The sequence below is a fragment of the Anomaloglossus baeobatrachus genome, chromosome 5 (genome assembly GCF_048569485.1).
Source record: "Anomaloglossus baeobatrachus isolate aAnoBae1 chromosome 5, aAnoBae1.hap1, whole genome shotgun sequence".
NCBI classification, from domain to species: domain Eukaryota; kingdom Metazoa; phylum Chordata; class Amphibia; order Anura; family Aromobatidae; genus Anomaloglossus; species Anomaloglossus baeobatrachus.
Genome location: NC_134357.1, coordinates 430,130,809 through 430,155,760, shown reverse-complemented (window position 1 = coordinate 430,155,760; position 24,952 = coordinate 430,130,809). Strand labels below are relative to the sequence as shown.

General features: G+C 49.3%; 2 protein-coding genes across 2 annotated transcripts in view; one reads left to right on the top strand and one right to left on the bottom strand.

The window, feature by feature from the left end:
- The window catches only part of CTSZ (cathepsin Z), a 14,046-nt gene extending 6,637 nt beyond the window's left edge, over window positions 1-7,409 (top strand). Inside the window, exons 3-6 of the mRNA XM_075350367.1 lie at window positions 1,601-1,780; window positions 2,403-2,553; window positions 4,531-4,696; window positions 6,853-7,409. Coding sequence (XP_075206482.1) covers window positions 1,601-1,780; window positions 2,403-2,553; window positions 4,531-4,696; window positions 6,853-6,966 — 611 coding nt within the window. The 3' untranslated portion in view covers window positions 6,967-7,409. The remainder of the gene's footprint in view (window positions 1-1,600; window positions 1,781-2,402; window positions 2,554-4,530; window positions 4,697-6,852) is intronic.
- Window positions 7,410-10,787: 3,378 nt separating this feature from the next.
- NELFCD (negative elongation factor complex member C/D) overlaps window positions 10,788-24,952 on the bottom strand; it is a 31,603-nt gene continuing 17,438 nt past the window's right edge. The window contains exons 13-15 of the mRNA XM_075347757.1: window positions 11,364-11,504; window positions 11,151-11,280; window positions 10,788-10,979 (exon numbers count right to left, since the gene is read on the bottom strand). Of these exons, the coding sequence (XP_075203872.1) occupies window positions 10,945-10,979; window positions 11,151-11,280; window positions 11,364-11,504 (306 nt within the window). The 3' untranslated portion in view covers window positions 10,788-10,944. The remainder of the gene's footprint in view (window positions 10,980-11,150; window positions 11,281-11,363; window positions 11,505-24,952) is intronic.

The following is a 24,952-nucleotide window of genomic DNA, read 5'->3' as shown; positions in this document are numbered from 1 at the left end:
TTTTGGCTTTCAGTACCATCTTTATGCTGATGACACACAGCTATACACCTCATCCCCTGAGCTCACCCCCGCTGTACTACAGAACACAAGTGACTGCCTGACTGCAGTTTGCAATGTCAAGTCTGCTCTCTATCTGAAACTTAACCTTTCCAAAACTGAACTTCTGCTTTTTCCTCCATCCTCCAACCTTCCTAAACCTGACATCTCCCTCTCTGTGTGTGGCACAACGATAAGTCCTAGGCAGCAAGCCCGCTGTCTGGGTGTTATACTTGACAATGATCTCTCCTTCACCTCCCACATACAATCTCTTGCCCGCTCCTGCCGCTTACACCTCAAGAACATCTCTAGAATCCGCCCCTTTCTCACTATGGAAACGACAAAAACCCTCACCGTGGACCTGATCCACTCTCGCCTTGACTACTGTAACTCTCTATTAATTGATCTCCCCCTAACTAGACTCTCTCCTCTACAGTCCATCCTTAATGCAGCAGCCAGGGTCACCTATCTGGCTAACCGCTACTCGGATGCCTCTGCTCTGTGCCAGTCATTGCACTGGCTGCCCATATATCACAGGATCCAATTCAAACTGCTTGTTCTCACCCACAAAGCTCTCCACAGTGCGGCACCCCCATACATCTTCACCCTCCTCTCTGTCTATCACCCCACCCATTCTCTATGCTCTGCAAGCGACTTTCGACTAACATCCACACTAATTCGAACCTCCCACTCCCGGATCCAAGACTTCTTCCGAGCTGCACCAACCCTCTGGAACGCTCTACCCCAAGAGGTTAGGGCAAATCACAACTTACTCAGCTTCAGACGCACCCTAAAGACGCATCCTTTTAGGGCGGCCTATCACACTCCCTAATCAGATTCGATTCACATAGTCCCACTACAACTTCTCACAACATAACTCCACATCAAACTCCATGGCACCCAAAGGCATCTCAAGGCTCGGGCCCACTGGTCGAGGAAACCACTATCTAGCCCCCATTTCCGTGAGATGGCTGGATTGTCATTGTAAATAAGCACTTGTACCTTGCCCCTCCCCCATCTCATTGTAGATTGTAAGCTCTCACGAGCAGGGTTGTGTTTTTTTCTTTTTTTTTTTCCTCTAAATATTGTATTTCTATAACTGTTACTTGTTTGTATATGATCCTCCTGAATTGTAAAGCGCTGCGGAATATGTTGGCGCTATAGAAATAAAGATTATTATTATTGTGGTTACCAGCGTCCGCAGAAGCCGGCTCCCTGCATTCAGTTGTTGCTCTCTCGCTGTCACACACAGCGATGTGCGCTTCACAGCGGGAGAGCAACAACTAAAAAAATGGTCCAGGACATTCAGCAACAACCAACGACCTCACAGCAGGGGCCAGGTTGTTGCTGTATGTCTCACACAACAACATCGCTAGCAACATCACTGTTGCGTCACAAAAGTTGTGCCTCAGCAGCGATGTTGCTTAGTGAGACGTGGCCTTTAGGTAACTAGATTAAATGGTCACGGTCACGCCGAAACTGGGGGATAAGTGCGCACTTATTAACTATAAGCAATAATTATCATTTATACACACAAGAATTAAAAATATTATTTGCCCTTCAGATCGGATTAATATTAAGAGGAAAGGAGCCTGGCCCTCAGCATACCTGTCTGTGCAGAATGTGATAGACTGTGGAGAGTCAGGATCCTGTGAGGGTGGCGATCACGGAGGAGTGTGGGAGTACGCCAGCACACATGGAATTCCAGATGAAACCTGCAACAACTACCAAGCAAAAGACCAAGGTAGGAGGATCTCATCAGTGTCCGACAGTGAGACAATGTCATGTGACAGTCAGAGGTCAGGCGTATGCCGAATTCAGACGTCTGAGAATGCACTCCAATGGGCTGCCCAGCCGCAAGGCTCCTCAACCTAACTTGTCTTTCTCGTAGGCATATATTATATATATGCACCACTTCTAGCGCGGCTGCAAGCTGCTATTTTTAGGCTGGGAAGGACCAAGGGCCTTCAGATTAGACATCTTTCTTTATTTTAAAACCCTGTCTCTGGATGTAAGACAAATGGCTGCAGCAGGAGCCTCTCTCCTGTGCTATCTGAAAGCCTTGCACCATTACTTATGCACCACCTTTCATTATCTGTAGTAAGAGTGATGGTCATAGTTATGACCCCCAAGATTCTCCACCTTTCACACCACTGTGTCTTTGTTGTATATTCCAGGAAACGAAAAATAATTCTGCCTTTTGTTACAAAGGTTCTCATGAACAGTCTTCTAATTTATCCATCACATACAGCAGAGAATGTAAAGGATACAGAACGCAAAATAATATATAAAGTGTACAGAGCAGTGGGTAACAATTGTCTGTGGGGGCAGCAATCATTTATACCATGTTATTTCTCACTGTTCAGAGTGCAACAAGTTTAACCAGTGCGGCACCTGCACCACGTTTGGCAAATGCTTCAACCTCTCCAATTACACTCTGTGGAAAGTCGCTGACTACGGTGCGGTCAGCGGAAGGGAAAAGATGATGGCCGAGATATACAAGAATGGACCTATCAGGTAAAACAAAAAAATGGCCTCTCTCATTAAGTCAAAGGGTGTAAGCCTAGAGGCAGAACCACACTGATAAGCTGTTACAGTGAAGGTGCCCTCACACTTTAGGCACAAACAATCTTAATCTATGCGTGGGAAAATACATGGCTGTGTTCACAACATCAGCAAACATGTAGCTGATTGATGATCGTTTACTGACTCAGGTCATCAAATGTGAACGAGCCCTTAGACAAGTGTAAAGGTGCACCAGATCTATACCACAGCATGAACCACTATGATAAATATAGTCATGTTCCGCTACCTCTTTTCTACACTAGACATGTGTCATGTTCTGCCCTCTCTGGTCTACATTAGACCAAGCATCATGCTCCACCCCCTGTGACCTACGCTGACACTCAGGTTACGGGATATTGACAACACTCAGGGTATGGGATAATTATGCTGACACTTGGCTCCTTCCCTCAGCACCCAGGTTTCCCATGATTTGAAAGCCCTCTATTAGCGCCTAGCTTTCCTATGTTATGATAACCATCTTGTCCTCGGCACCCAGCTTTCCCATGCTCTGCTATACATCTTTCCCTCAGCACCCAGCTTTCCCATATCAGAACATGGGAAAGCTGGGTGCTGAGAGAAGATGTATATCAGAGTATGGGAAAGCTGAGTGCTGAGGAAAAGAGCCTCTTTACCTCAGCGCAAACTTTCCCATCCCATGCTTGTATCTTTGTCCTCCTTCGTATATAGTTCTCAAAATACTATAATGGCCCCCACATAGTCTTCCATATAGTATAAAGGGTCCCACATATCCCTTCATATATTAAAGGACTATGGGGGTGCATTCTATGTATTATAGTGCATTTCCCATAGTCCTCCATGTATAAGGTAGAGCTCATAGCCCTCCAATTATTATAATGCACCTTCCATAGTCCTCCATAGATTATACTGCACCCCATTTTACCTCCAGATAATATAAGGGGGCTGCATTAGCCCGGCATGTATTATTATTATTATTATAATAATAATAATATTTATTCATTTATATAGCACTGTTAATTCCACAGCACTTATCATACATTGGCAACTCTGTCCCCATTGGGGCTCACAATCTAAATTCCTTATCAGTATGTTTTTGGAGTGCAGCCCCCATAGTCCTACAAGCATTATAATGCTGCCCCCATAGTCCTACATGTATCATAATGCAGCCCCCATAATCCTACATGTATTATAATGCAGCCCCCATAGTCCTACATGTATTATAATGCAGCCCCCAAAGTCCTACATGTATTATAATGCAGCCCCCAAAGTCCTTCAGATTGTATTATTCACCCCATAGTCTTCCATGTATTATAATTCAGCCCGATAGTCAACGTATAAGGTAACCCCATTAGTCCTCCATATAATGCTACCCACATAGTCCTAGATGTATTATAAAGCAGCCCCATAGTCGTTCATATTGTAGACCCCTAGTTACAGTGTACTCACGGATTAAAAAACAAAAAACAAAAAGTACTCACCTCTCCCCATTCCCCCTCTGCTCCGGTTAGGGCGTCCTCTGCGCTCTGCATGTCTCAGCTCCCATTAACCAAGCCGGTCACGCCCACTAACCTGGAAGGAGCCCATACATTCTAGGCTCAACGTCTCAGCACAGTAGGCGCACAGTAGTGACGTCACCGTGCTCCGCTGTCGAGCGCAGACACGGTGGAGATTGATGAAGGATGGAGAGGAGTCCTCAGCTCCATCCTTCTTCATTGCTGTGTGCGATGATGGGCGAGGGAGGCCCCATATCAACTGCATGGTCTGCTGTTACAGCGCAGCTCCTCTCTCACCGAGAGGAGCTGGCTGCTTCTCTGCAGGATGGGCGCCGGGCCCTGTCACGATCTCTGCAACCACGGTCATTACGTCCCTGCTAGACATAACTTACTTTCTTTAACTGCTGGTAAATGAGGCAATGTAGTTATTAAACACCCAGATGTAACTGTTTTTCAGCTGTGGGATAATGGCTACAGAAAAGCTTGATGCGTATACTGGAGGGTTATATGCAGAGTATCAGCCAAATCCAATGGTGAACCATATTGTCTCAGTGGCTGGATGGGGCAAGGATGAAAATGGAGTAGAGTACTGGGTGGTCCGGAACTCCTGGGGAGAGCCTTGGGTGAGTATTTCTTTAGCAGAACAGGTAATATACTGCCGGGGTCACTGTAATCCTCAGCTATTTATAAAATAACCCATACGTGGGATTTGTGAAACGACCCCCCACGTCAGGAACACCTAGCACAGAAATCAGAGTGTGACATATTTTAACCTCTTCACGACTGGCCGATTGTGCTTTACGTTTTTTCTTTCGCCATTTTTCTTCCAAGAGACGGAACTTTTTTATTTTATAGTCAATATGGTCACGTGAGGGCTCGTTTTTTTCAAAACGAGCTGTACTTTTCAATGAATGCATAAGTTTACTGGAAAACGGCAAAAAAAAATTCCAAATGCGGAAGAATTGCAAAAAAGTGCAACAGCACTATTGTTTTTGAGATATTTTACTCACCGTGTTCACTATAATGGTAAAACCGATGTGTTGGTGTGATGCATCAGGTCAGTGCGAGTTTGTAGACACCAAACATGTATAGGTTTACTTTTATTTAAAGGTGTTAAAAAAAAAAAAATCAGAAGTTTGTCCGAAAAAAGTGGTGTACGTTTTAGGCCATATTCCGTGACCCGTAGTATTCTCATCTTTTGGGATCTATGGCTCAGTGACTGCTTATTTTTTGCGTATCGAGCTGACGTTTTTAATGGTAGCATTTTTGCGCAGATTCTACGTTTTGATCGCCTGTTATTGCATTTTGCACAAAATTTGCGACCAAAAAATAAAAAAAAAACAAAAACAATTTTGGTGTTTGGAATTTTTTTTCCACTACGCAATTTACCGATCAGATTAATTGATTTTATATTTTGATAGATAGGGAGTTTATGAACACGGTGATACCAAATGTGTGGGGTTTTTTTTAACCCTTTAATTTTCAATGGGGCGAATAGGAGGGTGATTTGAACTTTTAGGGGTTTTTTTAAACTTTTTTTTATCTTTTTATTATTATTTTATTAGTCCCCCCAGGGGATCTATAAGGATCAGGAATCTAATCGCTCATTTATTTCTGTAGATCAGAGCACCATCGCTCTGATATGCACAAAAGCTGCTGTCCTCTTGAGACGGCCCTCTGCAGGCTGTAAGAGGAACTGACTCATGATAGCAACAGGAGTCATCACATGACCCTGTACTACCATTTCAACCATCGGATCCATGTGATCACGTCACATGACTTCCAATGGAGCCGGGTAAGTGAGTGCTTACTGCGGCTACGATGTACACTGCAATGTCACATTTTGACAGCACGGTGTAAGGGGTTAACAGGCACGAGTGGAGAGCGGATCCACTTGTGCCTGATAGCCGCACATGTCAGCTGTTAAAATCAGCCAATATGTGTGTGACTCACCGCCGGCTGCCCACGGCAGCCAGCAGTGAGTATACCAACATGAGGCAGGTCGTATGCGGTACATCCAATGTCAATAAGAGGTTAAAATCCTGGATTAGGTTTTTAATCTTACTGCTCCCAATATACATAATTCATGCACTTAGTATAACCAGATGACATCCATGACAAGAACATGACCCTTCTGTCCCGGGTACATCTGCGGGTGTGATGCGCTGCCGCCCTTGCCCCACTTGAATTTCTATAGTAAGTGGGCTGGGATTATGTATAACACATTATCCACGTTTTTCACATCATCTTGTAATATAGAGTCTTTAAAACTTGGTACAAGACTACTCCAGTCTATGGGATGCATCTGAAATTGCCATCACATGAAAGGAGTTGACCTGTAGTACCAGACACAGCCTATAGGCAAGAGTGGCACTGTGCGCAAAGGGGGGAGGAAAAATATAAATAAAATAAGCACCTCCCTAAAGGCCAGTTTACACAAAATAATCAGGGTTCACATGGAAATTCCTGAAATGTTTAGCAACAACAAAAATAAATAATAAATGTTATACACAATTGACAAAACTAATTATTCATGGGTACTCACAGTAAAAACATAACGGTCCTAAAAGGGTTAGTCACCTCCTGGTACCATAAGACAGAATCCAGTCCTCCCAGATCAGACGAACAATCACTACTCTCACTGCCTCGTGGTCCTTGCCCCCTGATGTTCTGCTCCAACACTCCAGTCCTGACCCATTAATCCCCGTATACCAAGTAGACCATTTCTACTCGGTGATCTGCCATTGCGCTTTTACGCCATCTGTCCATTTTGTTGCAGGGTGAGAAAGGCTGGCTGCGGATTGTGACAAGCACATACAAGGGAGGTCAGGGAGCGGACTATAATCTGGCCATTGAGGAGGACTGTGCTTACGGAGATGTAATACTCCAATGATGACATCAAAGATGGACACAAGATGACAGAAGATGCTACAATCTGCATTTGCCATTAATGTGACATTGCTATAATGTGATATACTGCTAGGGAACCGCAGTATATCACACAACCAGATCCGCACCACTAGTAAGGTGTTGTTGCTTTAACAGTGATTTGAGCACGATATCAACAAGACGTCTTGTTTTATTACCCGTGACTCTGCCAACAATCAAGTCTATTGTAAAGATTGTGATTTTTACCTGTACAGCGCTGTACTTTCATCATGTGCAACAAACTGACCGCCTGCTGTGTAAAAGACGTCATAAAGGACAATAATGCAGGAGCACAACCGAAATAACGGCATATTAGGCGTACTGGTGTGACTACCGAGGACACTGCCTATGTGTGACACATCCACGATTTAGGAACACAAATAAATCTGTTATTATGTATAAAAAAAAAAAAAAAAGTGGAGCATTTCTCTATAGTCGCAGACCTGCTGCCCACAGCTGTACATGAACAGCGTCTGGTCCCCATCTGCGGTCAGGCCAGGAGAGTCTTCATTCTGTAGCCGGCATCCCTGGCGCCTCTTACCGAGCCCCCGTGAGGTTAGGAATGTTATGTAACAGGTGGAAGCATTTCTCTATACAGTGGTACCTCGCTTAACGAGTAACCCAGTTAGCGAGTATTTCACTTAACGAGCAAAGCTTGCTGTAAATTTTTAACTCTGTTTACGAGCAAGCTTTGCCGTACGAGCAAAATACTCACCACACAAACTTCCGGTTCCGTACATCCACTGCGCTCTTACCCGCTTTTGCAGTCCACACAAACACACACAAGCACACACAAACAAACAAGCAAGCACTCACACACACACATTTTATGCTCACCGTACCTTCCGTTCCATCGCCGGCCTCCTGGAACTTGCAGTTCGCCCATACAGGATGTCTATCGGATAACCATGGCTACCAGTTCCTCCCTCGTCGCGATGCTTGCGGATACACATCCTGTAGCGGCGAACTACAAGAACCATGAGGCCGGCGATAGAACGGAAGGTACACATTATGCTCACCTTACCTTCCATTCCATTGCCAGCCTCATGGTTCTTGTAGTTCGCCGCTACAGGATGTGTATCCGCAAGCATCGCGACGAGGGAGGAACTTCCCCTGTCAGCTGCTACTCAAAGGCAGCGCACTGACCAATCAGAGCTGGGAGCGGAAGGTCCGGCATCGGTTGTGATGGTTACCCGATACACATCGTGTGTGTGTGCGCTTGTGTGCGTGTTTGTGTGTGTGTGTGCGCGCGTGTGTGTGGAATGGCACAATAGGGGACCAGGATGGGACATTTAACAAGTTGTGAAACGAATTGTCTAAGCTTCCATTATTTCCTATGGGAAATCTTGCTTTGCTGAACGAGTAACTTGGTTAATAAGTACACTCCCAGAATGGATTGTTCTCGTTAACCAAGGTTCCACTGTAGTACAATTGTTGCTCATAACAACACAGATTTCAGCTATCAGTTTTCTGGAAACATGCAGTGTGTAGTGGGGTATTTTTGTTATGTTGTACAGAACCCAACCTTGCTAAAATCATACCATAAAAAAAACAAACGAAAAAACAAAAACACAGACCATAAAACCAACACAGATCTAAACAACATGTAGACCACAGAACACCAACCTACACAACAACATATAGACCATAAAACAATCAAAGACCTAAACATAAACACAGACAATAATACCAACGCAGAAATAAATAAAAGTATAAACAATAAAACCAACAACAGATAGACTAAAATATACCATAGCTATAGAGAAAGACATGAACCACATATCTAAACACCATAACATGGTCTAATGCAGCTAGGTAAAATTTATATATGTGAACATGAGGTTCTTGGGTTAACATTCTGATCAGACTGTACAAAGCCCACTGTCACCTCACAGTGAAACTCCCAGTGGGTTCCTAACTTATATGAAGCCTTAGGCCCTGTGCACACTTACCGTTTTTGCCGCGGATTTCCTGCGGATTTGCTGTATGTTTCGCTGCAGAAAATGTTCATAACATCTCTGCAGTGAATCACCAGCAAAACCTATGGAAAAAAAATAAATGCTGTGCGCACTATGCGGAATTTGACAGCTGCATGTTTTGCTGCGGGATTCCCACAGCAAAAACACTTGCATGTCACTTCATTTCCGCACATCGCTGCGGGATTTCACTCCATTGACTGCCATGTAATCGTGAAATCCCGCTAGGAATAACACCGGTAGCAAATTCTGTGCGGTTCATTGCGTTTTACTGCGTTATTCCCTCCGGTATTTCGCGGTTTATCTGCGGTAATGTATATCGCTGCCTGCGGTTTGCAGGGAAGTGATGTCATTATGCCAGGAAGAGGAAGCGGAGCCAAGAGTAAACACACACACAGATCACACTCACACACAGACACAGAACACAGACATATAGAATACACATAGAAAGCAAACGGAAATATAGAAAACAAAACACGTGGGCTCCGCCGTATTTTTACCTTAAGCATACAGCGGCGGCCCGGTATTCTCAGGCTGGGGAGGGCGAGGGGCAGGGTTAATGTCCCCCACCTCCCTCCCACCTCCCGCAGCCGAGAATATCAGCCGCAGCTGCCCCGGGACTGTCGCATGCATTATGCGGCAGTATCGGAGTGTTCCCGGCTCTTCTTGTTGCCGTGATGCAGTGGCAATCAAGGTAAAGTAAGGAGTTAATGGCGGCGGATCACCGCCACTAAGTCCAGGCTTGATCATGGCAGCGTCTATGACACAGCTGACATGATCAACCCGTTAGTAAAGTGAATAAACACACACAGAAAAATCCTTTATTTTAAATAAAACACAAAAAAGCTCCTGGTTCACCCGTTTATTATCCCCACCCGAAACACACCGCTCCGGCGTAATCCACGTCCTGCGATGCTAGCATCCAGCCGCGACTGACACCGTGCTGAATGCAGCCTCGCAGCGAGACAGCAGAGGTAACCACAGGGCATTTCCCACAGCCGGTAATGTGAACTCACTACCGACTGTGGGAAATGCAGCGTGTGCTCACAGGGACTCTATCTATTCTTCTATCTATTCTTCTATCTATTCTTCTGTCTATTTCTCCATCTATCTCAGAATGAAATGACTTTTTTTTTTTTTTTTCCTTCAATGTGCTTTATTGCATTGAATGCATTAAAGCACATGTACCAACCTGCACGCGGCAAAACCACGAACAATTCCTGCGGTAAAACCGCAGCAAACCGCATGCGGTTTTCGGGTGCGGTTTGCCGCGGTTTTTTACCGCGGGTGCGGTAATCTTTCAATGCCTGCGGAATTTTCTTGAGAAAATTCCATTTTCCAGTGCGCACATAACCTTAGAGGTGTGGCGTCGCGTGCCAATCACCGCCGCAACAGTGCACCAGCCGGGCAGGTGACCTGGTGCCTCACAACACCCATGCTGCAAGGCAGAGCCCCATGACTCCAGTCTACACTGCCCCACCGACACAAAACCACCACAACAATGGCTGCCACACAGCACCAACACCATGTGAAAGGAGCTGGATGGCTCACCTTCCACAGGCTCTATAGACAAAAATACCAACAAAGTGACAAGTGCAAATACCAATAAATATGAAGAAGTAACAACCCAGCAGGCTCTGCATCCCAATGTATGTTTCCCTCGTACCTCGTCACAAAGCAATAAGTGAAGGAGTAACGTACGTTGGGGTGCAGAGAACTATTATATCACTGGTAGGAAACTTTGAGGTGACCCCAGGACACACAACGCAGCCCTTTCTGGACAAAGCAGATGCACAAACCAAAATTTGTAAAATTAAATGTTGTATTGTACAAAAAAAACAAAAAATTCCAAAAGCAAATATCTTAAGGCTTCTTAAAATGGGCAGGGGAAATTATATATACACTAAAGAAAAAAAAACAAAAAGAAGAAGTCCCGCCACGTCCAGGAGTCTGTCCTCTGGAGCCGCTCAGTTTATCATAATGAATTTGGATTTGCAGTGAGCTGAAATAAAAAAGAGTGACATGAATGTTAGGAGTTTGTTCACACCGTTCAATCTGAAGAGAAGCCATACTGCGCCTCCTAGTGCGCACAGTGATAAGTGCAAGTAACAGTAAACAGTCGGCAAGTGCCACCTGCTGGCCCGGAAAATGTAGCCAAGCGGCAAATTCCCACCTATAAACTCTGTCACAGGGTCGTGTTCTCCTTCTGTTTTGATGGTGCCGGCTATACTATCATTTTCCAGAATGGGAAGGAAAAGCTGCACAAAGTCTGAGGTATAGGGAGGCGCAATGACATCCAGGACCTGGATAGGAAGATCACATTTATAGGAACTCATTGTAATTAGGCCGAGGGGGATGGGCTGTGGTAAATACTGAATATACTCACCTCAGTGACAAAGTATCGGATAAGAGAGATGTCTGTGTCGAGCTTCTCCAGGCACCTGCGGATGTAAGTGACGACAGGCAGCACATACCCTCGACTCAGAAGGTGAACCATCCTGTCCAACAGCGTCTTCTTCAGCTCCATCTAAATCAGAGAGGAAAAGAGAGAGTTAGGAGATGGATTAGAACTGAACACAGAATTCTGCAGGCTTCAGAGCTGAACTCTGTGAAAATCAATGAATGCCTCGTGTACAATATGTTTTTAACATTTTAAGGGAAGATTCGCAATTTTTTTTTAATTGTATACAAGAAAATCACTAATGAATGATCATAAAATCACTGACCTTATAACTGATGGAAATCTGATCCAAAACAAGTATTAAAAACACAACACGCACATCTAAATGAGGCCTTAGGCTGCTTTCACACATCCGGTTTTTGCAGTGTGGCTAAATCCGGCTCTAAAACCTATGCAACGGATGCGGCGAAAAAAAGCATCCTTTGCATAAGTTTTTACATGCGGCCCGTCCGGTTTTTGCCGGTTGCGGCACGCTACTGAGCATGCGCAGTGCAAAAAACCGCATCCGGCGGCCGGATGCGGTTTTTGCCGCATCGTGCCGCATCTGGTGTCCATAGGCATGCATTGGAAAAAGCGCCGCATCGGCCGGATGCGGCGCGATGCGTTTTTTTTTTTTTTTTTTTTGGTCTGGCAAAAAAAAACAAGTGCCAGGCAACGTTTCATCCGGCCGCCGCATGGGCTAAATATGCCGCATCCGGCAAAAACCGGACCGAACGCAAGGCCATGTGGCACAATACGGCACTAATGAAAGTCTATGCAGAAAAAACGCAGCCGGTGGCAAAAAAAAAAAATGGTTGCGTTTCTTCTGCAAAAAGCCGGATTGTGCCGCACAGCAAAAACCAGATGTGTGAAAGCAGCCTCAGGCGTTCAGCTAATCTGCTAGGAGGTGAATGAGAATACGTTTGTTGACTCTTTCCTATAAGGCTATGTTCACACAGGGCTTTTTTTCTGCGTTTTTTAGCTGCGGATTTGCCTTGGTTTTATGCAAATCCATGCTAATAAAACACCTCGGTTACTTACCGGTAGCCGGTTTTTCCAGAACCCATGACAGCACTACGTGAGAGAGGGATCCGCCCAGCGAGGACAGGAAACCATTCTGAAATAAAAGGGCGGTACCTCTCCCCTTCGTCAGTTGATTACCGAGAATTGAGAGGACCTCCAACAAACGTTAGAACTTAACTCTATCACCAACTATAACACACACACATGCACACCCAGAATAGTGCACACTAACGGTGAAAAGGGAGGGATTATATGGGTGCTGTCATGGGTTCTGGAAAAACCGGCTACCGGTAAGTAACCGAAATGTTTTCCCCTCACCCATGACAGCACCACGTGAGAGATTTCCAGAGAATAATGTATTAGGGAGGGACCAACGTCTCAAGCACCCTTCTACAAACGAGAGATCAGCCGAGGAGGATAGATCCAACCGATAGTGACGGAAGAAAAAGGAGAATGTGAAGACCAGGTAGCGGTCCTACAAATCCGGTCAATAGATACCTGGGTCTTTTCAGCCCCGGAGGGCGACACCGCACCGGTGGAAAGGACCCTTAAGCCCTCAGGGAAGGCAGTCCCACTAGATGAGTAGGCTAAGCAATGGGCTCCCTAATCCACCTAGAGAGAGTGCAGTTTCACACCCACAGACCTTTCCTACTACAGAGAGGGCTATGAAAAAGGACTGTTTTCCCCACCCTATGTGTCACTGAGATGTAGAGAAGCAGGGCCCTATGAACCTCCAACGTATGAATCTGTTTTACCCCTGTATTTGTAGGATGGCCGCAAAAGGAGGGAGGATTATACCCTGCGTGCTACAGAATCGAGAGGCGACCATTGGGAGAAAGGGTCCTATTAACACCTGACCCGGCCTATCGTTGAACAACTGAGCGCAGGGCCGTACTACCGATAAGGTGTGTAAGCACTAATTCTGCGAGCGAACGCCAAGGCCCAGAGCAAAATCGTTTCCAATGTCAGGGAGATTTTTTTTTTTTTGGCAATAGGTTCAAAGGGAGGACTCGTGAGGGCGTCCAACCCTAATTTGATCCCCCGGTGGAACTGTCAGGCATGAACTCACAAACCCAATAACCTTGAACCCACCGATCTGCTGCCAGTTTTCCAATGTACAAGGTTCCAAGGGCAGAACAGGAACCCCTAGAGTGTACACTGAGAATCCTAGAGCAACCCCGTCTGCAAGTAGGCCAATTTGCATGGAATAGGAACTCATACCCAAGGGACCATTTGCAAAGAAGGGGAACTTTTGCCACCCTCTCCCATAGAGTGTAGTGGTAACCGGTTTATGGCTCTTCCGCAAGGAAGAGACCGGGTCAGGAGAACCCTTGCGCATCAGCAACAACCTCTCAAGCTCTAAGCTGTGAAATGAAAAAAAAAAAACATTTCCTGCACGAGGAACACAGGTAACTGCACTAACAGGTCCGGAATCCCCGGCAGAACCCCAGGATCCGGGACAGACAATGTCCTCAGGAGAGAGAGCCATGGCCCCTTGGGCCAGAAGGGGGCGAGGGGAAGGACCCTCGCCCGAGCTTCCCAGAGCTCTTGGAGAACCATCGAGAGCATGACAACAGGGGGAAGGGCATAGGCTATTCCAAAGGTCCATGGATTGGAAGTGCATTCACCGCGAGGGCTGGACTGCTGGGAACATGGAACAAGAGGTCTATATGCCAGTTTAGCCTGGAGGAAACAGGTATCTCCGTGGTATTCTCCACAGAGCCACTACCATTGAAAGATCCGCGGATTCAGGGATCATTCCCCTTGCCGCGGTTGATGGCGCCTGAGGTAAGCTGCCAACTACAGGAATGACCCATCGGGATTCAAACCCACAAGCTCACACATCCAAGGCCACAAGCTTACTACGAGACCATGAAACAACATTGGCATTTAGAATCCAGTGAAGTGTAGAGCCGAGGGGGATTCTGTCCCAGTAAAGACCGTAAGATGCCAGAATGAGAGATGGGGATCGTGCCCCCCCCCAGCGTTTCAGGAAGGAGACGGTAGACTGAGTGACCGACAGCAACCGAGCGAGCTGACCCTGGAGGGGGGGGGGGGGCAAAGGGAATTTAGTGCTCGTTCTTCAGACCCCAACGTCAGGAGGTGTGAGGGCTGTGCTGCTTCCTGCGCTGACCACCAGCCCAGGGATATCTGCACCTGGAGGCGAGCATCCCCAGCCGTCCCGGCTGGCATCAGCAGTGACCACCTTCAGATGCCGAGGTAGCCAGGAACCCCACAGACAGGTTGCCTATGGACGTCCACCAAAGCAGGGAAGTCTTGACTGGCAAGGAGACAATGACGTCTCCTTCAAACATCTTCCTAAGGGTTTTTTTTTGTTTGGCAGACAGGATTTGCCATTGGAGAGCCCTGGAGTGGAACAGGCCCCATGGAGCCGCCGGTAAGCACAATATCATAGTGCCCCGCATGTATATAGCGTGTCTCAGAGACATGATGGCATGGCAGAGTGCCCCCAGGGCCTAGTCGGACACCTTGAGTGTCTACTCTGCTGGAACAAAAAGGGATAACCTTTGGAAGGGCTGCTTGGCATCGGATACGGTCTCCAGCACATCTTCCAGCTGTTTACCAAAAGGAGCAGAGCGACATACGGCCCTGAACATAATACATGCTTGGTTTGCAGGCATATGGGACAGCCCTTCAACCATAATGCCATTCTGGCCAGATTAGACAATCCTGCACAACGGGCTCCCAGCCTGATAGCATCGGCTGACGACTCTGCAAGAATGCCTCTGCACCCTGCAGCAGTGGTAAGGTTAGAAAAAGATATACTCCCGAGGAGTTTTATCCTTCAGCTGATCTACAATAGTTAGTAGCCAGAGCCTAAAAATCACGGGCCGTGCAGGGATTTGGCAATAGCCGGCTTCAGAATTCCTGCTGATGTTTCCCACAAGTGCGTGCATACAGGAGCGTGCATACGGGTCCTGGAGAGTGAGTGCCGTAACTGACAGTAACAAGCCCCCACTGTTAGTGACAGCTGTTAAAACAGAGCCGGCACTGTGTACATGTCAATCTGTAGGCATGGACCCCAACTTATGCTGTATGTCATAGAATGTTGTTGCCAACCGTGGAGGCTGCCGCTGTTGAATTGTCACAAAGAAAGGGGCTCCTACAAACTATAGAGCAATACATTGTGAGGATTAGCTCAGGTAGGCATAGGCAAGGTCACAGGACGACACAGTATCTTCATAAAAAATTCCAGCCGTTTGTGAAAAACTTGTCATAAACGGCAAACATTAACATAACAGGCCTCTCCTGGCTTAAGGCAAAAACATAGCACAACCACATACCGTGGGCTTCCAGTCCAATACGGTCTCTATTGGAAGTGTGGCGCCTGTACACACTAGCTCCTGCCAGGGAACAACACTTGCTGTGGCTCCGTCCAAGAACCCAGAGACACTCTGCAGACTCCCGTCTGTCTCTCCACTTAAGGAGAGCTTTGGTCCAGTAGCCACAGCACTAACCAGCCTGACTTGCACACTACTTCCAGTCTAAACCCAGACTGAATTCCAGAACCCCGTGGTCATCCTCCACACAGGCTGATACATCCAGAGCTCCCAGCTCTGCTCTCACACTCTGCAGAACACACACTGAGTCTCCTAATCAGACCGGACACACCCACAGGTGGAGGACTGTGATTCTCCACACCTGCACAGCACACTGTGCTTATTAAAGGGAACCTGGCCTTTAGTTGCAGAAAAGAAGGGAATTTTGTTTACTTACCGTAAATTCCTTTTCTTCTAGCTCTTATTGGGAGACCCAGACAATTGGGTGTATAGCTTCTGCCTCCGGAGGCCACACAAAGTATTACACTTTAAAAAGTGTAACCCCTCCCCTCTGCCTATACACCCTCCCGTGGATCACGGGCTCCTCAGTTTTGGTGCAAAAGCAGGAAGGAGAAAACTTATAAATTGGTCTAGGGTAAATGCAATCCGAAGGATGTTCGGAGAACTGCAAACCATGAACCAAAAGAACAATTCAACATGAACAACATGTGTACAGAAAAGAACAACCAGCCCGAAGGGTACAGGGGCGGGTGCTGGGTCTCCCAATAGGAGCTAGAAGAAAAGGAATTTACGGTAAGTAAACAAAATTCCCTTCTTCTTTGTCGCTCCATTGGGAGACCCAGACAATTGGGACGTCCAAGAGCAGTCCCTGGGTGGGTAAAAGAATACCTCAATGAAAAGAGCCGAAAAAACGGCCCCCTCTTACAGGTGGGCAACCGCCGCCTGAAGGACTCGCCTACCTAGACTGGCGTCTGCCGAAGCATAGGTATGCACTTGATAGTGCTTCGTGAAAGTGTGCAGACTAGACCACGTAGCTGCCTGACACACCTGCTGAGCCGTAGCCCGGTGCCGCAATGCCCAGGACGCACCCGCGGCTCTGGTAGAATGGCCTTTCAGCCCTGAAGGAAGCGGAAGCCCAGAAGAACGGTAGGCTTCGAGAATCGGTTCCTTGATCCACCGAGCCAAGGTTGACTTGGAAGCCTGCGAGCCCTTACGCTGGCCAGCGACAAGAACAAAGAGCGCATCTGAACGACGCAGGGGCGCCGTGCGAGACACGTAGAGCCGGAGTGCTCTCAGAAGATCCAAAGAGTGCAAATCCTTTTCACACTGGTGAATTGGATTAGGGCAAAATGAAGGCAAGGAGATATCCTGATTGAGATGAAAAGGGGATACCACCTTAGGGAGAAATTCCGGGACCGGACGCAGAACCACCTTATCCTGGTGAAACACCAGGAAGGGGGCTTTGCATGACAGCGCTGCTAGCTCAGACACTCTCCGAAGTGATGTGACTGCCACTAGGAAGGCCACCTTCTGCGAAAGACGTGATAGAGAGACATCCCGCAGCGGCTCGAAAGGTGGTTTCTGAAGAGCCGTTAGCACCCTGTTAAGATCCCAGGGTTCCAGCGGACGCTTGTAAGGTGGGACTATGTGGCAAACTCCCTGCAGGAACGTGCGGACCTGCGGAAGCCTGGCTAGGCGCTTATGAAAAAACACGGAGAGCGCCGATACTTGGCCCTTGAGAGAGCCAAGTGACAAACCCTTGTCCATTCCGGATTGAAGGAATGAAAGAAAAGTGGGTAAGGCAAACGGCCATGGAGTAAAACCGTTATTAGCGCACCAGGATAGGAAGATTTGCCAAGACCTATAATAGATTTTGGCGGACGTAGGCTTCCTGGCCTGTCTCATGGTGGCAATGACATCCTGAGATAACCCTGAAGACGCTAGGAGCCAGGACTCAATGGCCACACAGTCAGGTTGAGGGCCACAGAATTCAGATGGAAAAACGGGCCTTGTGACAGCAAGTCTGGGCGGTCTGGAAGCGCCCACGGTTGACCCACCGTGAGATGCCACAGATCCGGGTACCACGACCGCCTCGGCCAGTCTGGAGCGACGAGAATGGCGCGACGGCAGTCGGACCTGATCTTACGTAACACTCTGGGCAGCATCGCCAGAGGAGGAAACACATAAGGCAGTCGAAACTGCGACCAATCCTGAACTAACGCGTCCGCCGCCAGAGCTTTGTGATCTTGAGACCGTGCCATGAATGCCGGGACTTTGATGTTGTGCCGTGACGCCATGAGATCGACGTCCGGCGTTCCCCAGCGGCGACAGATCTCTCGAAACACGTCTGGGTGCAGAGACCATTCCCCCGCGTCCATGCCCTGACGACTGAGAAAATCTGCTTCCCAGTTCTCTATGCCCAGGATGTGAACTGCGGAGATGGTGGAAGCTGTGGCTTCCACCCACTGCAGAATCCGTCGGACTTCCTGGAAGGCTTGACGACTGCGAGTGCCGCCTTGGTGGTTGATGTATGCGACGGCAGTGGCGTTGTCCGACTGGATACGGATCTGCCTGCCCTCCAGCCACCGATGAAAAGCCAATAGGGCTAGATACACTGCCCTTATCTCCAGAATATTGATCTGAAGGGATGACTCTATCGGAGTCCAGGTTCCCTGAGCCTGTGGTGGAGAAAAACAGGCTCGCGTCCGTGGTGACTACAGCCCAGGTTGGGGGTAGGAAGGATTTTCCCTGCCACAGAGAGTTGGGAAGGAGCCACCACTGAAGTGACGTCTTGGTTGCAAGGGAAAGAGAGACGTTCCTGTCGAGGGAAGCCGAACTCCTGTCCCATTTGCGGAGAATGTCGCATTGGAGTGGCCGAAGATGGAATTGCGCGAACGGGACTGCCTCTATAGCTGCCACCATCTTCCCCAGGAAGTGCATGAGGCGCCTTAAGGGGTGTGACTGACTCCGAAGAAGGGATTGCACCCCTGCCTGCAGAGAAAGCTTTTTGTCTCTCGGAAGCTTGACTAACGCTTGCTGGGTATGAAACTCCATCCCAAGGTACGTCAGTGATTGGGTCGGTGTCAACTTGGATTTCGGGAAGTTGATGATCCACCCGAACCTCTGGAGAGTCGCCAGAGCGACAGATAGACTTTGTTGACACGCCACCCGAGACGGGGCCCTGACTAGGAGATCGTCCAAGTAGGGAATCACCGAGTGGCCCTGAGAATGCAGGACTGCCACAACGGATGCCATGACTTTGGTGAAAACCCGTGGTGCTGTCGCCAAGCCGAAAGGCAATGCCACGAACTGGAGGTGTTCGTCCCCGATGGCGAAACGCAGGAAACGTTGATGCTCGGGTGCGATCGGTACATGGAGATAAGCATCCTTGATGTCGATCGATGCTAGGAAGTCTCCTTGTGACATTGAGGCGATGACCGAGCGGAGAGATTCCATCCGGAACCGTCTGGTTCTCACATGTCTGTTGAGCAGCTTGAGGTCCAGAACAGGACGGAATGACCCGTCCTTTTTTGGCACCACGAACAAGTTGGAGTAAAATCCGCGACCACGTTCCTGAAGGGGAACGGGGATAACAACTCCTTCCATCTTTAGAGTGGCCACTGCCTGAAAAAGTGCGTCGGCCTGAGCGGGGGGGCGGAAAGGTTCTGAAGAAGCGAGCCGCAGGACGAGAGCTGAACTCTATCCTGTAACCATGAGACAGAATGTCTCTCACCCATCGGTCTTGAACATGTGTCCACCAGGCGTCTCCAAAGCGGGAGAGCCTGCCACCGACCGAGGATGCGGTAAGGGGAGGCCGAGAGTCATGAGGAGGCCGTCTTGGAGGCAGTGCCTCCTGCGGCCTTTTGTGGGCGAGACTTGGATCGCCACGCATAGGAGTTCCTCTGGCCTTTCTCCGGCCTGTTGGACGAGGAGGATTGGGACTTGGCGGAGGGACGAAAGGACTCGATTGAACCTTCCTCTGTTGAGGTCTCTTAGGTTTGGCCTGAGGTAAGGAGGAATCCTTTCCTTTGGATTCCTTAATAATCTCATCCAATCGTTCGCCAAACAAACAGTCGCCAGAAAACGGCAAACCGGTTAAGAACCTCTTGGAAGCCGAATCTGCCTTCCATTCGCGCAGCCACATGGCCCTGCGGACTGCCACGGAGTTAGCGGATGCTACAGCTGTATGGCTAGCAGAGTCCAGTACGGCGTTCATGGCGTAGGATGAAAAGGCTGACGCCTGAGAGGTCAAAGACGCAACTTGCGGAGCAGAATTACGTGTGACAGCATTAATCTCAGTCAGACAAGCCGAGATAGCTTGGAGTGCCCACACGGCTGCAAAGGCCGGGGCAAAAGACGCGCCCGTGGCCTCATAGATGGACTTCACCAGGAGCTCAATCTGTCTGTCAGTGGCATTTTTTTAGCGATGAGCCATCTACAACCGACACCACGGATCTAGCCGCCAATCTTGAGACTGGAGGATCCACCTTGGGACAGTGAGCCCAACCCTTAACGACTTCAGATGGGAAGGGGTAACGCGTGTCAGTGAGGCGCTTAGTAAAGCGCTTGTCCGGGACCGCTCTGAGCTTCTGGACAGCGTCCCTGAAGTTAGAGTGATCAAAAAACGTATTGCGTGTACGTTTGGGGAACCGAAACTGGTGTTTCTCCTGCTGAGACGCCGACTCCTCTACAGGAGGAGGCGGGGGAGAGAGATCTAACACCTGGTTGATGGACGAGATAAGATCATTTACTAAGGCGTCCCCCTCAGGTGTATCAAGGTTAAGGGCGACGTCAGGGTCAGAGCCCTGAGCTGCGACATCCGCCTCGTCCTCCAGAGAGTCCTCAAGCTGGGATCCCGAGCAGCGAGAGGAAGTCGGGGAAGAGTCCCAGCGAGACCGCTTAGCCGGTCGGGGGCTGCGGTCCGGGCAGGAGTCCTCCGCCTGAGACCGAGGGGCCAACCTATGAGCGCGCTGTGGCGCGGACCGAGAGGGGCCTGGAGGCGACGAGCCAACAGGGGCCGGGGCCTGTGAAGGGTCCGGTCTGGACTGCAAAGCCTCTAGCAGCTTAGAAGACCATTTGTCCATAGACTGTGCAATGGATTGAGAAAGTGACTCAGAGAGTTTGTCAGCAAAAGAGGCGAACTCTGTCCCTGCAGCCTGGTCAGGGGGAGCAGGGGGGGGTCTACATGAGCCGAGGGGCCCACCAGTGTCCGAGGCTCCGGCTGAGCAAGCGAAACAGGGGTCGAGCATTACTCACAGTGAGGGTAGGTGGAACCCGCAGGTAACATAGCCCCACAAGAGGTACAGGCCGCAAAGAAGGGAATTTTGTTTACTTACCGTAAATTCCTTTTCTTCTAGCTCCAATTGGGAGACCCAGACAATTGGGGTGTATAGCTTCTGCCTCCGGAGGCCACACAAAGTATTACACTTAAAAGTGTAAAGCCCCTCGCCTTCTGCCTATACACCCCCCGTGCATCACGGGTTCCTCAGTTTTAGTGCAAAAGCAAGAAGGAGGAAAGCAAATAAATTGGTTTAAAGTAACTTCAATCCGAAGAAATTTCGGAGAACTGAACCATTCAACATGAACAACATGTGTACACGAAAAAACAACAGCCCGAAGGGAACAGGGCGGGTGCTGGGTCTCCCAATTGGAGCTAGAAGAAAAGGAATTTACGGTAAGTAAACAAAATTCCCTTCTTCTTTGTCGCTCCATTGGGAGACCCAGACAATTGGGACGTCCAAAAGCTGTCCCTGGGTGGGTAAAATAAAACCTCATAATAGAGCCGTAAAACGGCCCGTTCCTACAGGTGGGCAACCGCCGCCTGAAGGACTCGTCTACCTAGGCTGGCATCCGCCGAAGCATAGGTATGCACCTGATCGTGTTTGGTGAAAGTGTGCAGGCTCGACCAGGTAGCCGCCTGGCACACCTGCTGAGCCGTAGCCTGGTGCCGTAAAGCCCAGGACGCACCCACGGCTCTGGTAGAATGGGCCTTTAGCCCTGAGGGAACCGGAAGTCCAGAAGAACGGTAGGCTTCGAGAATTGGTTCCTTGATCCACCGAGCCAGGGTGGATTTGGAAGCCTGTGACCCCTTACGCTGACCAGCGACAAGGACAAAGAGTGCCTCCGAGCGGCGCAGGGGCGCCGTACGGGAAATGTAGATTCTGAGCGCTCTCACCAGATCTAACAAATGCAAATCCCTTTCACATTGATGAACTGGATGAGGACAAAAAGAAGGTAAGGAGATATCCTGATTGAGATGAAAGGTGGATACCACCTTAGGAAGGAATTCCGGAACCGGGCGCAGCACCACCTTGTCCTGGTGAAACACCAGGAAAGGAGCCTTGCATGACAACGCTGCTAGCTCAGACACTCTCCGAAGTGATGTGACTGCTACTAGGAAGACCACCTTCTGCGAAAGGCGAGAAAGAGAAATATCCTTCAAAGGCTCAAAAGGTGCCTTCTGAAGGGCCATCAGAACCCTGTTCAGATCCCAGGGTTCTAACGGCCGCCTGTAAGGAGGGACAATGTGACAAACCCCCTGCAGGAACGTGCGTACCTGAGAAAGCCTGGCAAGACGCTTCTGAAAGAACACAGAGAGCGCTGAGACTTGTCCCTTAAGGGAGCCGAGCGACAAACCTTTTTCCAATCCTGATTGAAGAAAGGAAAGAAAAGTGGGCAATGCAAATGGCCAGGGAGAAAATCCCTGATCAGAGCACTAAGATAGGAATATCTTCCACGTCCTGTGGTAGATCTTGGCAGACGTTGGTTTCCTGGCCTGTCTCATAGTGGCAATGACCTCTTGAGATAACCCTGAAGACGCTAGGATCCAGGACTCAATGGCCACACAGTCAGGTTGAGGGCCGCAGAATTCAGATGGAAAAACGGCCCTTGAGACAGCAAGTCTGGACGGTCTGGTAGTGCCCACGGTTGGCCCACCGTGAGATGCCACAGATCCGGGTACCACGACCTCCTCGGCCAGTCTGGAGCGACGAGGATGGGCGGCGGCAGTCGGCCCTGATCTTGCGTAACACTCTGGGCAACAGTGCCAGAGGTGGAAACACATAAGGGAGTTGAAACTGCGACCAATCCTGAACTAAGGCGTCTGCCGCCAGAGCTCTGTGATCGTGAGATCGTGCCATGAATGCTGTGACCTTGTTGTTGTGCCGGGACGCCATTAGGTCGACGTCCGGCATCCCCCAGCGGCAACAGATCTCCTGAAACACGTCCGGGTGAAGGGACCATTCCCCTGCGTCCATGCCCTGGCGACTGAGAAAGTCTGCTTCCCAGTTTTCTACGCCCGGGATGTGAACTGCGGATATGGTGGAGGCCGTGGCTTCCACCCACATCAAAATCCGCCGGACTTCCTGGAAGGCTTGCCGACTGCGTGTTCCGCCTTGGTGGTTGATGTAAGCCACCGCTGTGGAGTTGTCCGACTGAATTCGGATCTGCTTGCCTTCCAGCCACTGCTGGAACGCTTTTAGGGCAAGATACACTGCCCTGATCTCCAGAACATTGATCTGAAGGGTGGACTCTTGCTGAGTCCACGTACCCTGAGCCCTGTGGTGGAGAAAGACTGCTCCCCACCCTGACAGACTCGCGTCCGTCGTGACCACCGCCCAGGATGGGGGTAGGAAGGATTTCCCCTTCGACAATGAAGTGGGAAGAAGCCACCACCGAAGGGAAGCTTTGGCTGCCTGAGAGAGGGAGACGTTCCTGTCGAGGGACGTTGACTTCCTGTCCCATTTGCGTAGGATGTCCCATTGAAGAGGACGCAGGTGAAACTGCGTGAAAGGGACTGCCTCCATTGCTGCCACCATCTTCCCTAGGAAGTGCATGAGGCGCCTCAAGGGGTGTGACTGACCTTGAAGGAGAGATTGCAACCCTGTCTGCAGTGACCGCTGTTTGTTCAGCGGGAGCATCACCATTGCTGAGAGGGTATGAAACTCCATGCCAAGATATGTCAGCGATTGGGCCGGTGTCAGATTTGACTTTGGAAAATTGATGATCCACCCGAAACTCTGGAGAGTCTCCAGAGTAGCGTTGAGGCTGTGTTGGCATGCCTCTTGAGAGGGTGCCTTGACCAGCAGATCGTCTAAGTAAGGGATCACCGAGTGACCCTGAGAGTGGAGGACTGCTACTACTGTAGCCATGACCTTGGTGAAAACCCGTGGGGCTGTCGCCAGGCCGAACGGCAGTGCCGCGAACTGGAGGTGTTCGTCTCCTATGGCGAAGCGCAGGAAGCGCTGATGCTCTGGAGCAATCGGTGAGGAGGCCGTAAGTCATGAGGAAGCCGCCTTGGTAGCGGCACCTCCGGCGGTCTTTTTAGGACGTGACTTAGACCGCCATGAATCGGAGTTCCTCTGATCCTTCTGAGGCCTTTTGGACGAGGAGAATTGGGACCTGCCCGCGCCCCGAAAGGACCGAAACCTCGACTGTCCCCTCTTCTGTTGGGGTATGTTTGGTTTGGCCTGGGGTAAGGATGTTTCCTTTCCCTTGGATTGTTTGATGATTTCATCCAATCGCTCACCAAACAAACGGTCGCCAGAAAATGGCAAACTGGTTAAGCATTTTTTGGAAGCCGAATCTGCCTTCCATTCCCGTAGCCACAAGGCCCTGCGTATTGCCACCGAATTGTCGGCTGCAACCGCCGTACGGCTCGCAGAGTCCAGGACAGTATTAATAGCGTAGGACGCAAATGCCGACGTTTGAGAGGTTATGGACGCCACTTGCGGCGCAGACGTACGTGTGACTGCGTCAATTTGCGCTTGACCCGCTGAGATAGCTTGGAGTGCCCATACGGCTGCGAATGCTGGAGCAAAAGACGCGCCGATAGCTTCATAGATGGATTTCAACCAGAGCTCCATCTGTCTGTCAGTGGCATCTTTGAGTGAAGCCCCATCTTCAACTGCAACTATGGATCTAGCCGCCAGTCTGGAGATTGGAGGATCCACCTTGGGACACTGAGTCCAGCCCTTGACCACATCAGGGGGGAAGGGATAACGTGTATCCTTAAGGCGCTTGGAAAAACGCTTATCTGGACAAGCTCGGTGTTTCTGGACTGCCTCTCTGAAGTCAGAGTGGTCCAGAAACATACTCGTTGTACGCTTGGGAAACCTGAAACGAAATTTCTCCTGCTGAGAAGCTGACTCCTCCACTGGAGGAGCTGAGGGAGAAATATCCAACATTTGATTGATGGACGCGATAAGATCA